This window comes from Quercus robur, chromosome 8, assembly GCF_932294415.1.
Source record: "Quercus robur chromosome 8, dhQueRobu3.1, whole genome shotgun sequence".
NCBI classification, from domain to species: Eukaryota; Viridiplantae; Streptophyta; class Magnoliopsida; order Fagales; family Fagaceae; genus Quercus; species Quercus robur.
This window is the reverse complement of record NC_065541.1, coordinates 22,441,605-22,453,771: the sequence shown is the minus strand read 5'-3', so window position 1 is coordinate 22,453,771 and position 12,167 is coordinate 22,441,605. Positions and strand designations below refer to the sequence as shown.

Sequence of the window (12,167 nt, the reverse complement as noted above, 5' to 3'; positions counted from 1 at the left end):
CCAAGTGAAACAGAGCTGGCACTTACAGTTCATCAGGGCTAGAATATGGCTTAGCTCACTAAATGTTTTTTTGGTTTAATGAGTTCTTAAACTTTAATTTCTGCTATGGGGAATTTTGGACTTTTGACAATGTTATTGAACCTAACTCTATATCCCACAATTGTCATTTTTGTTTTTTGAATTGATTGGCATTATTAATAAAACAAATCCTTTAATTAATAAACATATTAACTGTTGTATTTATTATATTGTTATGTCAAATTGATGGTATTTTAAATGTGTAAAATGTTCCTTGCGCATTGCACAGGTTAAATGCTAGTAAATAAATAAAATTATTGGTGCTGTTCCCAAATTTACCCAGACTACCAGCGTAGAGAAATTCTTTTAGAGGATGTAAGTAAAGACTAAAGACTAAAAAACGCCTTTACTGGAATAAATAAGCTGTTTCTAGTGTTTGTTCCTTTTCTTTTAGCTTCTGATGTCCCAAGTTTGGATACATTGCTCCCATAATTAGTCATATTAATTCCTCCTGTGTAGTTATCAGATGCAGCTGTAAGTTCAGACTTCGGTTATACTTAGAACATGTACTTACCGATATATATACTTGTTATTCGAATGTCTATCTTACAATTTTCTTCCCGTATGTGATCATATAATTTGGACAGTATTGGCTTATGTTTCTTTGTATTATTATTGAAGACCCCTTTATGAGTGGCAGTGTGAGTCTGTGCATGTATGTTATTATCTACACGTTTAATTGGGGGATATTGGGTCTAGGGAAGCCACACCTTTTCTCAGCCTTTGGGCTAATATCAAGTGTAGGTCCAATGAAGCCCTAAAGCAAGCTAAAGAGAGATTCTTTGTTGGAGGGATCATTGGATAAACCGCAATTATTGTCTGAGTTTGGTTGGCAAGTGCAAAATCTAAATTATTCTTAGGCTAGCAAATGACACCGCTGTGTTTGATGTTGCCTTATTTGGAAAAGGGAAAAGGGGGTGTGGGGGTGTGGTGTTAAAAGGCTTTAAAGCATGTTCCCAACGCCTATTGTTTAAATATTGTTGGAATATAATTCCAATAGACTTAGATCTATAGTTGCAGGTTATTTGTACATCACACATTATCTACCTATATATTTAAGATAAGAACCTTATACTTTATTACTTATAATTTAATACACAAATTTTCAAACTTCCGCATTTATAAACAGAATGTCTTTCAGTCACTAATTTACAAAGGGAGACAACGTCGAACTTAGAAGTTAGCATGAAATAGCTTTGAGTAGCCATGAATACCGTTAGATGAATTTGAAAAATTAAACAAGAAATATTTTAGGTTAAATGCGAAATTGGTACTTTACAATTTCAAAATTTTCAATAGAATTTATTATTTTCATCATAATTTGCAATATTGCAATTATTGAATCAATCGGGTGGGAATAGCTTGACTTAATAGTTGACCTCCAAGTGTCTTAAGGGTCTCCCATTTCACACCCTCTTTTGAAGAATTTTATATATATATATATATATATATATATATATTCTTAACTTTATTGTCTTACTACTTTTATCTCCCATAATCTCTCTCTAGCATAATCTCTCTCTTGCATATGTAACGATTTTACACCATTTTGGACACCGTATATTTTTGCCTTCAAAAGTTAGGTTTGTTTATCCAAAGAATTCAAGATGTTCTTCATTCGACTTCTCCTTGCTTCAGCCGTCACCTTTTGCTTCACAAGTTTTGTCTTTGGAGCCACTGTATTGGTAGATGATGAAAGTATGTTCTCACTCTCTCTCACGCGCACACAGTTGTGCATATGATAGCTTGAGTTTCTTTTTTTTTCTTTTTCTTTTCTTTTCTATTTTCTATAAAATTATTGTTTCCATGTGTATAGAATGGAACTCAAATTTGGTAGAAAATATTCACTAGTATAATTGATTTGATTTTCTTTTTAACCTTACTTTTTTTTTTTTTTTTTTTTGGGTGATGATAACGCTGCACAGTACAAGCTTTACGTGATATAGCGAAGACTTTGAGAAAGACGGACTGCAATTTCAGAGTAGATCCATGCAGTGCACAATCTGTATGGGTCAAAAATAAAGATAATGCTGTTCACTGCAATTGCAGTATACCCAATACCACCGGCTGCCATGTTGTCAGAATGTATGCTCTCTTTCTCTCTCTCTTTCTCATACGTACGTGCACCAAACATTTATTTATCTGCCAAACCATTGAATTACTGTGTTATTGCCAAACCATTAGAGTTGCGAGCGTGGTCGGATGAATTTATTTTGTCCAAAAATAGAACTATGCATATAAAAATGTGATTTTTAACCTCATCCAAAATAAATAAATAAATAAATGTGATTTTTAACAATTAAGCATTTTATTTCGGTACCAATCTTTGACATATCGTTTTGGGCAATACAAATATATGTATATATATATATATATATAATATTTCATATCTTATTACTATAGAAAAAAATTCATAAAAGTTATTATTTTTAATACATTTATAAAAATTATTATTTTAAAATTGGCCTAGTCAATTCATTTAAATTTTTATTATTTTAATTAAAGTACTAATTAAGCTTATGCAACAATGAAACAACTGAAATAAGACTGCGGTGGTTTTAATATTTCAGCTAGCATGCTACCCAAGCCAACTCCATCTCTAACACATTTTTCCCCCCACCTACCTGTTTCATTTTTTTATCATATTTTTTTTTTTTTTTTTTCTCCTCCACACACATCTTCCAAGTCTCTTACCCTTCCACTTATCCACTTCTCATTGTTGAATATCTTCTCATCTACATCATTTCTTTCATTTAATGTTTTGGTTTTCTTTATGTTAATCCCCAACCCAGGCCAGTACTTGTACCAGGCAATACCTGTACCTCATTTTTCACTCTCAGTTTCCTCATTAGCAACTTGCAATGCATTATGGTCTCATCGTCAGCCTTTTTTTTATGTGCATAGATTTGTTTAGGTTTTAAGATTTTTTTTTTTTTTGGTCCAAACTTCATGCCAATCAAATCTTGCATTTTGGCCGGTATTTACCGAAACACCCAAAACGATCCAAGATGGCTTGGAATTTTCTCCAAGGTGAAATGGAGGGGGGTTGGGGGGTTTACCATTCCGATTTTTTACCGGTATGGTATTTTTCATCCATTTTGGCCAAAACGGAACAAAATTCATAGCATTGGATAAAAATAGTGTTATTAGTGATACCATGTAAAAAAGATGTTACGTGAGTTATAACTTATTGTCTTACTAAGTTGCAAAGTTCTTCATATCAAAAAGGAAAAAAAAAAAAAAAAAAAGTTTCAAAGCTAAAATAATGTACAACCAATTTTAAGAACATAATTTATAAAAAATAAAATAAAAACTTGTTGAAATGACAATGTGATGGGTACCAACCTTATTTTTATATAGTTACTCATTGCTACTCTACTCTCTTTTCTTTCTTTTCTTTTTTTTTTTTTTTTTTTTTTTTGTGTAAATTATATGTATACCATCTCTGGAGCGAAACTAGAATTTTATGAATGGAGGGCAAAATAATAATAAATATAAAATTGAACTAATTTATTAGTATCATACAAAAAATATGAAGAAATGGGGGTTATCATATTTCTTTTGAAAAATTTAGGTAAATTTAGGGCTAAAAATATAATATTTAAGAAGTTTGGGGGGCCAACCATATATTTTTTTAAAATTTTTCTTAAATTTAGTGGTAATTTTATAAAATTAGAAAAGTTTGGGAAGACCATGCTTCTCCACCCTTCCTAGTGGATCCACCCCTACGCCATCTTAACTGATGTAAAATAAATTGTGAATAATTTTGTTGCACCAAGATTTATTCAACAAAATAGCCTGATATTCTTAAGTAACATACTCTTTCACCACTCTAATCAGGGGTTTGGACTTTGTCAAATTTACATTCAATAAAAAAAAATTAAAAAAAAAAAACTGAATTGAGTTGTGGTGATTAGTTTCAATAAAGTCTTCTAAAAAAATGGGTCTGTGGACAAACTTTATATCCTTTCACAAATTACACAAAGCTTGCTTAGCAAAAGGAAAAGCCGAAAACGGAAACATATTTTACTTCTTGAGGGAAAAGGTCAAAAAACTGATATTGAATTGTTAGACCTGGTCTTCGTTTCTGCAATTATTATTCCGCAATAATTGAACAGTATGATGATGATTGTCAATTGAGTCATAAGTTAAAAGTTGTTAGACCTGGTCTCTTTTTTCTAACGCGTCGTGCAATTGCCCCCTAAAAGAATTCATTATTTGACGAAGACTTTTTTTCTCCGAAATTAAAGGTATACGACCGTGTTGGCCGGTTTGGTGTCTCTATCAACTATTGCAACTTGCAATATATCTTTAAGCATTAGCATTAGGGCGTAAGTTGTTTCTCAAAAAAAAATATATAAAAAAAGCATTAGGGTGTAAGTTTTTTTCAGCATCCGTAAACAATAAGACTACATTTGATAGATTATAATAGGTGTTGTAATCAAGCATACCGGCTGGTATGTACCGTACTGGTATGTATACGGTATTAAAACATCAATGTATACGGTATGCAATTAACTAATGAAAAAAAAAATTTGAAAAAAAGTTCTTACGTAAAAAATCTATAAAATATTTTTATAAATATTTTATATTTTTATGTGAAAAAAATATTTTTTAAGGGAAATTTTTTAACAAAATTGACAGAAGGCCTAAATTAAATAAATTTAAAATTTAGATGACTCAATTGAGCGAAAGTAAAGTTAGAAAACTAAAATGAATTACAACCAAACTTAGACAGTGCAATTTGCATTTTAGCCTACAAACTGCTATCAACTTTTAATTTTAGGTGAGACCCAAACTATGCATTCACCGAATTACACTTTTGCTTGCATAATTACAAAACACTTGAAAAACGTTCAAAGGAACGCTTGAAAATGTTTTTGCATGACTTAAAAAAATTTGGTAGCAATTGCCAAAGTTTTAAGTCATATTGTGATTGCTTTGAAGTTTTCCTGGGATATCTTGGTCATTTCCATGGTTTCATTTTTTTGTCATTTTAGGGGCATTTATGTCACATTCAAGATTTTAAAGATATTTAGTCATTTTGTTGGGGAGTGCATTGGTTGAGTTGAGAAATTCTTAACCAATTCATTACATGTGTGGAAACCAACCCAGCCAACATGGGTCGGGTTCGATTAGGTTGGGTCAGTAGGTTGTGTATATATATTTTATATATTTTACACCTTGTAAAAAATTAGTCTTTCTTAATTATTTAAACTCTTTTTTTCAATAAATTGTTACTATTCATATAATATACTTAGATTATATCAAATTCATCAAAATTAATTCTTATAATACCAAAATCTATAAATTTAAAATAATGATATTAAAATAAACTTATATAAATAGTGGATTAAATGGGTTAAAAAACTATCCACCTGAACCCTACCCAACCTAAGACTCAAAATAGAATTCAAACCTAACCCAACCTACTAACCCATGAAAACCAAGTCAAGGCCTCGAGCTTGGTCAGTTTTTTTAGGTTGGTGAGTTCAATGTACACCCCTAATTTTAAGTGTATATTTGTCATTATAGATGTTTCCAAAGTATTCTAGTCATTATAGAGGATTTTGATCATTTTGAAAGTTGAGTGGCATTTTGGATGTAATGATGGTATTTCGATTATTTTGGAAATATTGGTGGATATTTTGCCATTTTGAGGGTTTTAGAGGTGTTTTGGTTATTTTAAAGGCCTCATTGTAGTCAATTGGGGGTTTTGAGGGTATTTGTATTATTTTGGAGATTTTTAAGAATATTTCTATAAGTTTGGAGGTTTTGTGGTATTTTACCGGTGAAATTGATGAGTTGAGTAACGACCGCATAACAAAACTAACCATAGGTGATTAAAATAATACTTTTAAAACTACAAAGAGACAACATAAAATTAGTCCTAACCAATAACCACAAGCTGGTAAATTGTTATCAACCCTTAAAAATATTATAAAATTCCAACCCCTTTGCCCCTTTTTGGAATTGCCCTTGGTGGTAGGTGGCATCTTGGGACCACCCCAATAGATACCTCCTTATAGTTACCTAGCGTAGGTGGGGTGGGAGATTACACATATATGACAGAATAATCAAAGCCTTGAAAAGTTATGAACACCTATGTTAACAATAAAAGAAAACAGTAGGTGCTATTTGTTTTTACATTAATAGTTTTTGGAAAATGAATAATTTAAAAAAAATGTTTTTTTATTCTAAAAAACTATCTCATTTTTCTATGTTTGGTAGCATTCTTAAAATGAGTTAGGAAAATATCATTTTACTTTCCTTATTAAGCTTGGCATAATGAGTTGTTTTTTTACGCAAAGCTAAATAAAAGAAGGTGAAAATTACATTTTACTACCCTAAATTATACTCTTGATTATACTTTGTACCCTAAATTTTTCAAATACACGTTTTACACTCTAAACTATGGCTCTTGTTACATTTTTCATCCCTGACATTAAATTTTCTGTTAACTTGGATAAAAAAATATGGCATCACATAAAAAGAACTAATCGTCATTCTTCTCAATGCTTTAAAAACAATAAATAAATTACATTTTACCACTCTAAACTATATTCTTGATTACACTTTGTATCCTAAATTTTGAATTTTCATCCAAGTTAATAGAAATCTTAACGACAGGGTGCAAAGTGTTACAAGGATCATAGTTTAGGGAGCAAAACGTGCATTCGAAAAGTTTAGGGTGTAAAATGTAATATAGAGTATAGTTTAAGATGGTAAAGTGTAAACTATCTCTTAACTTCTTTTCAAATTTCTGTAAAATTCTCTTTTCAAAAGTTTAACCATAGTTAGTATAAATATTGCCAATAAATTTAGAATAAAAAAGCAAAATTCTCCCACACCCATTGGAAAAAAAAATGAAGCAAAACTCGTATTTAATATTTTAAAATACACTTTAATTAAAATTTTAAAACAATGGATTTTAATTTAGGGAAGATAGTTTGGAAACTTGCCTCTAAGTAAATGGCATGTTAGTATACAATATTTTCAACATTAACTTAACAAAGTTTGGTTAAACGGATGTTAAAGGGGGGAAAATATTTTTCCCCTTAGGTAGGGCTATAAACGAGCAGTGCTCTGCCGAGTTATGCATGTTTGAAACTAGCTCAATAGTAAAAGTCAAAAGTTCAAACTTGGCTCAAGCTTGAGATAAGCCAAAAATAATGTTTGAGCTTTAACTCTTGGAAAAGCCAAGGAGTTTCAGCTTGGCTTAGCTTGACTTAATTAATTAGTCAAGCCAAGTTCAAGTTTAATATCAAACTCAAACTCAAATCAAGCTTTTGAGCTTGAGATCAGCAAAATTACATTATGAAATGCTTAAATATCTAGAAATCAAGAAAACAAAAATAAGAAAATAGCATACTCATTTTTATCATGTTTTTGGTCCCACCTATGATTAGCCACCATTTAAATTACAATTTTACATTATTAAACCCATCCATTCATTCTTACTTGTCTATAAGTACAATTATTCAAAATAGAATTTTTAGATCTATGAGATGGTGAAGAACTAAAAAAAGACTTGTTTCGTAGCTGTTATGAATGAGAAATGACTAATATGTTTCATAACTTTACATTAAATGATAGATGACAAAAGACTATACGTGGCCCACTTAAATTTATTTATTTATTTTTAGAATATAACTAAATATAAAGTGGTGTTTGGTTAGTAGTGGAGTTTGTTTGTGACTTCCAGTTAGCTCAACTAGTAAGATCTCTGATGGTTGTATAAGAGATTTGAGGTTCAATCTCCGCCTACACCAAAAACTGATTGGTGTTTTGGTCTAGTAATAAAAAACTATCATTAGAGCGGACACCATAGGTTAAAACTCTCTTAAAAAAAAAAAAAAAAGTAAAGAGGAAAATTGGTAGTGATCCTATATGGACCATATCATTATTAAAATATGTAAATAATGATATGGCCCTTTTTTTTTTTCTTTTTTTCTTTTTTAGTCAAAAAAGAAAAAAGAAAAAGGAAGGAACCAATGTATTGGTACGACTTCCTATCCAAAAAAAAGAGTATCGGTATGACTAAGACCAACCATATTTATTTGTGTCTTCTTTAATTGGTATGAATTTTTAATTTAATTTTTTTAAGGAAAAAAATAAAAATTAAAAGGAAAAACACATTTTTCTACTGCTGGAAATAGAGTTCTGAAAGGACAAAATCTCACGGGCACTCTGCCACCAGAACTGGTGAACTTGCCGTATCTTGAACAAATGTAAGTACTAGTCAATATAATAAATAATTAACTTGCCTGTGTTTTTGTGATTTTCATCTCTAATTTATAATTTATGGCATCTCCTTATACAGTGACCTGACCCTTAACTACCTTAGCGGCACAATCCCTCAACAATGGGGCTCCTTCACAAGGCTTCTCAACATGCACTATCTCTCTCTCTGTCCCTGTGTGTGTGTGTTTTTTTTGTGACTTTCATATTGTTATTCATGGCTTCTCCTGTATTGCAGTTCTCTTCTTGGAAACCGGTTGACCGGTTCCATTCCCTTAGAGCTTGGAAATATCTCCACTCTCAAAAGTTTGTGAGTTCTTACTCTTACTGCACTCCTCCACCATTTCACTCTGTTTCTATACAATGTATGATGCCCCCTTATTGATATTGAATTAGTTGAGCGTGTGTAGTGTGGATGTGTGATAAATCCCATGTCGGGGCAAATTTTGCCAAATAATATTATTTTGATAATAATGATTTAAATTGGTACTGTTTTGAAATCATTTGGGTATTTAGCAAAACCCGATTCTGAAGTGTTGAAAAACCAATCACTTAAAATTCAGTCAAGTCAGCTGAAATCGTGTTTTAAAAACACAATTTTAAGTGTTGAAATTGTATCTCTAAAACATGATTTTATATTAGAGGCTATATTCTCAAATAACTCCAAAACGGTACCAATTTAAATAAATAAATTTAAAAAGTATTGTTTTACAAAATTTCTCCCCATTTCAGACATATGCTAAACTAGTTATTTGAAGGTATAGCATAAATGTAGCCAGCATTTTCCTTGTATATTTTGTTATAAAGGAATTCCAATTTGTTATCAACAGGGTCCTTGAGTTCAATATGCTTTCTGGAAGTCTTCCTAGAGAGCTTGGGAACCTGATCAATATAGAAAGGCTGTAAGACCCTTCATTTGAATTACTATATTTTAAAAACTTATTGCATTATACTTTATTTCTTTCTTTTGGTTGGCCTCCCTCCCTGTAGTAAGATGTAAAAATGTCATTATGATCAAGCAAAATTAATTTACATTAATTTATTTTTACTTGTATAAGTATATTGATGCATATCTTTTTTAGCTTATTGGCTTTTCTAAATTGGTATTGTTATTGTCATAGACACTTTACTTCCAACTATTTTACTGGGGAGGTACCTGAAACGTTTGCAGGGCTAATGACAATGAAAGACTTGTAAGTTTCAAGATCTTTCTTCTTCTTTTTTTTTTTTTTTTTTTTTTTTATAACTATCTTGAAATTTTATACATCTATTTTACCTTCTAAATTCACATATTTTTCTTCCCCCAATAATGCAGTCGGATTGGTGAAAATAATTTTTCTGGAAAGATACCCGATTTTATTCAGAATTGGACAAATCTCGAAAAACTGTGAGAATTTGACTGTTTTCTTTTTAAGAAAAGAATTGAACTTGATGTATTATTTACTTACTAAATCAAAATTTCTTAACAACAGGGTGACTCAAGCAAGTGGTTTGAATGGGCCGATTCCTCTCCACATTCCTTTTTTGGAAAACTTAAGTGACTTGTCAGTGTGGCTTTATAAATCTGTAGCTATTTATTGTTTTATAGGCAACTGCATTTTATTTTATTTTTATTTTTTAAAATTTTTACTCCTATTCAAATTTCAATATCTAGGAGAATTAGTGACTTAAGAGGACCTGAAGCAAAATTCCCACCACTTCATAATATGACAAAGATGAATACTCTGTGAGTTAGATACTTCAATTAAAAGTATGATTTTATTATTGTTATTATTTTGCAACTCAATATAAAATATTTGGTTCTGTTTCAGGATACTAAGGAATTGCAATATTACTGGGCAACTACCTGAATACCTTGGGAAGATGAATAAGCTGACAACCTTGTCAGTATATAATTCTTTTTTACTTTCTTGTTTGCTGTACATTTTTTCCTACTAATTTAAGGGTCATGTAGGATAGGCTAAATCAAATTATTGACTCTGCATTTTGGCTGTCTGATGGTAGCAATTATCCAAAAGGCATTTTTAAGTTTTAACTACCAACCATGGATATACATGAATATATGGTAGCATAAGTACAAGACATCTATATATATGCTGATGGACTACAAATCCAAATGTCTTTTTCCTTTTTATTCCTTCTCAGAAAAGAGTACTAATTTTTTAGGAGAATAAGGAAAAAGTGAATCTGGTGATTAGCCAGTCAGAGGTTATGAAAATGAAGAGAAAGGCTTCTATGGTAAAATCATATCAGGAACCCACAAGAAGTGACTTCCTTGAGAATGGAAATAAATTTTTTCATTAACTTAGTGAAAAAAGAAAAAAGAAAAAGAGTTGTATCTTAAAACTTTTGAGTTTCCTGTACCCCTGGAGCATTACCTTGCAAGCAAATGATATCTGAATGCCCATTTGGAACACAAGCACACGGTTTTCTGTGTGTGTTTGTCTAAGTCATGTGCATGTGTTGTGTCTCATTCCATCTCAAATGAATTAGATGCTTGATACAGGTATGTTTACTCAATAGTTATTGTCGGTACATATTTTGTGAAGTGATATGCATGAGCAGGAAAATGACAAATTTGAATAGCCATTTTGGCTCAAAGTTACCACTGCACATAAATCAAGTTCAATTTTATTTTCAGCTTCATTGAAAGAAAAAAGAAGAAGAATTTTTTGTTCTCATTTATTTAAAATCCAAATCATGCTCAAGTCTACAGTAGGATTTTTTCCCCCCAGCTTGCTTGAAAAAAAAAATATTAAAAAAAAGAGAGAATTTTTTATATATATTTATATAATAACCAAATCAAGTACAAGTCTCCAATAAATACTTGTTTATGAGATAGTTATGTTAAATAAATAGTCTTTTAGTTTGTGTATTTTTTATTTTATTTATTTATATTTTTTCTTACATTTCTTTCTATTGCAAACTTCAATATGTTATTTGCATAATACAATTTTTCGAGTAAATGATTTGGATTTTTTTTTTTTCCCCTTTTTGGGAGAGTTTTCTGTTTCACTAAAATTTGATTATATAAGTTCTCTTGCAGAGACCTCAGTTTTAACAAACTAACTGGAGGAATTCCAAGCAGCTATGTTGGTCTTCTAACAAAGATGGATTTCATGTAAGCGTTTTGACTTTAGATGTAGATTTCCTTACACTGAAGTAAAAGAAGTTGTCTAAGAAATTGTGTGAAAATGTTTGATTTGTTCCATTCTGAACATACCAAGTAGCCACTATATCAATTTGATTAATTGCACAAATCCAAAATTTTGGCCTTAAAACATCTCGAGTAAGATAAACAAATCAAGTAATGATAACCTTTTTTGCATTAAATTAAAATGCAAGATGAATTTTAGGCTTAAAGTTGGCTTGTGTGTGCCTAATCCAACAATATGCTTTAAGGATAGAGTTATCAAAAAGCCTTTAGAGTAAAATCTGGCCATCCATAAAATGATTACTGAAGTTAAATGTAGACCATTCTTGGGGTTCAAGTGATAGTCCAGTAGTGATGGCATCCTTTATGGAGCCTTATGCCCATGGTTCAAACCTCCCTCCCCCTTTCCCACTATGGTGGATGTAATTAACAGTCCTACTTCTATTGGCTAGAGGTGGGGGACCCTTTATTTTTCCTCCAATTCACTGCTGTTAATATATATTCCAAAATCATGAGAATGTGTACATGTGTGTGTTTGTATTTCAAGTTAGCCATTTCACTGAGCTCAAAATTTGTGTCACTGGCAAGTCATATCAATGTGCTGTGTAACTACATAAGTTGTTCTGAATCTTGTAGATTGAATTTGTTTAGGTATCTAACTGGAAACTTGCTAAGTGGACCAGTGCCTCGTTGG

General features: G+C 31.0%; 1 protein-coding gene across 3 annotated transcripts in view; it reads left to right on the top strand.

Annotated features, from left to right (window-relative positions):
* Positions 1-1,593: 1,593 nt before the first annotated feature.
* The window catches only part of LOC126695002 (probable leucine-rich repeat receptor-like serine/threonine-protein kinase At3g14840), a 102,620-nt gene continuing 92,046 nt past the window's right edge, over positions 1,594-12,167 (top strand). The window contains exon 1 of one of the 3 annotated variants that reach the window (XM_050391593.1): positions 1,594-1,665. Coding sequence is in view for 1 of the 3 variants with exons in the window: in XM_050391591.1 (XP_050247548.1) it covers positions 1,686-1,776 (91 nt within the window). In the remaining 2 variants the exon portion in view is untranslated. Of the gene's footprint in view, positions 1,777-8,509; positions 8,630-12,167 lie in introns of those variants that run through there. The other 2 variants (XM_050391591.1, XM_050391595.1) reach the window with 2 other exon arrangements.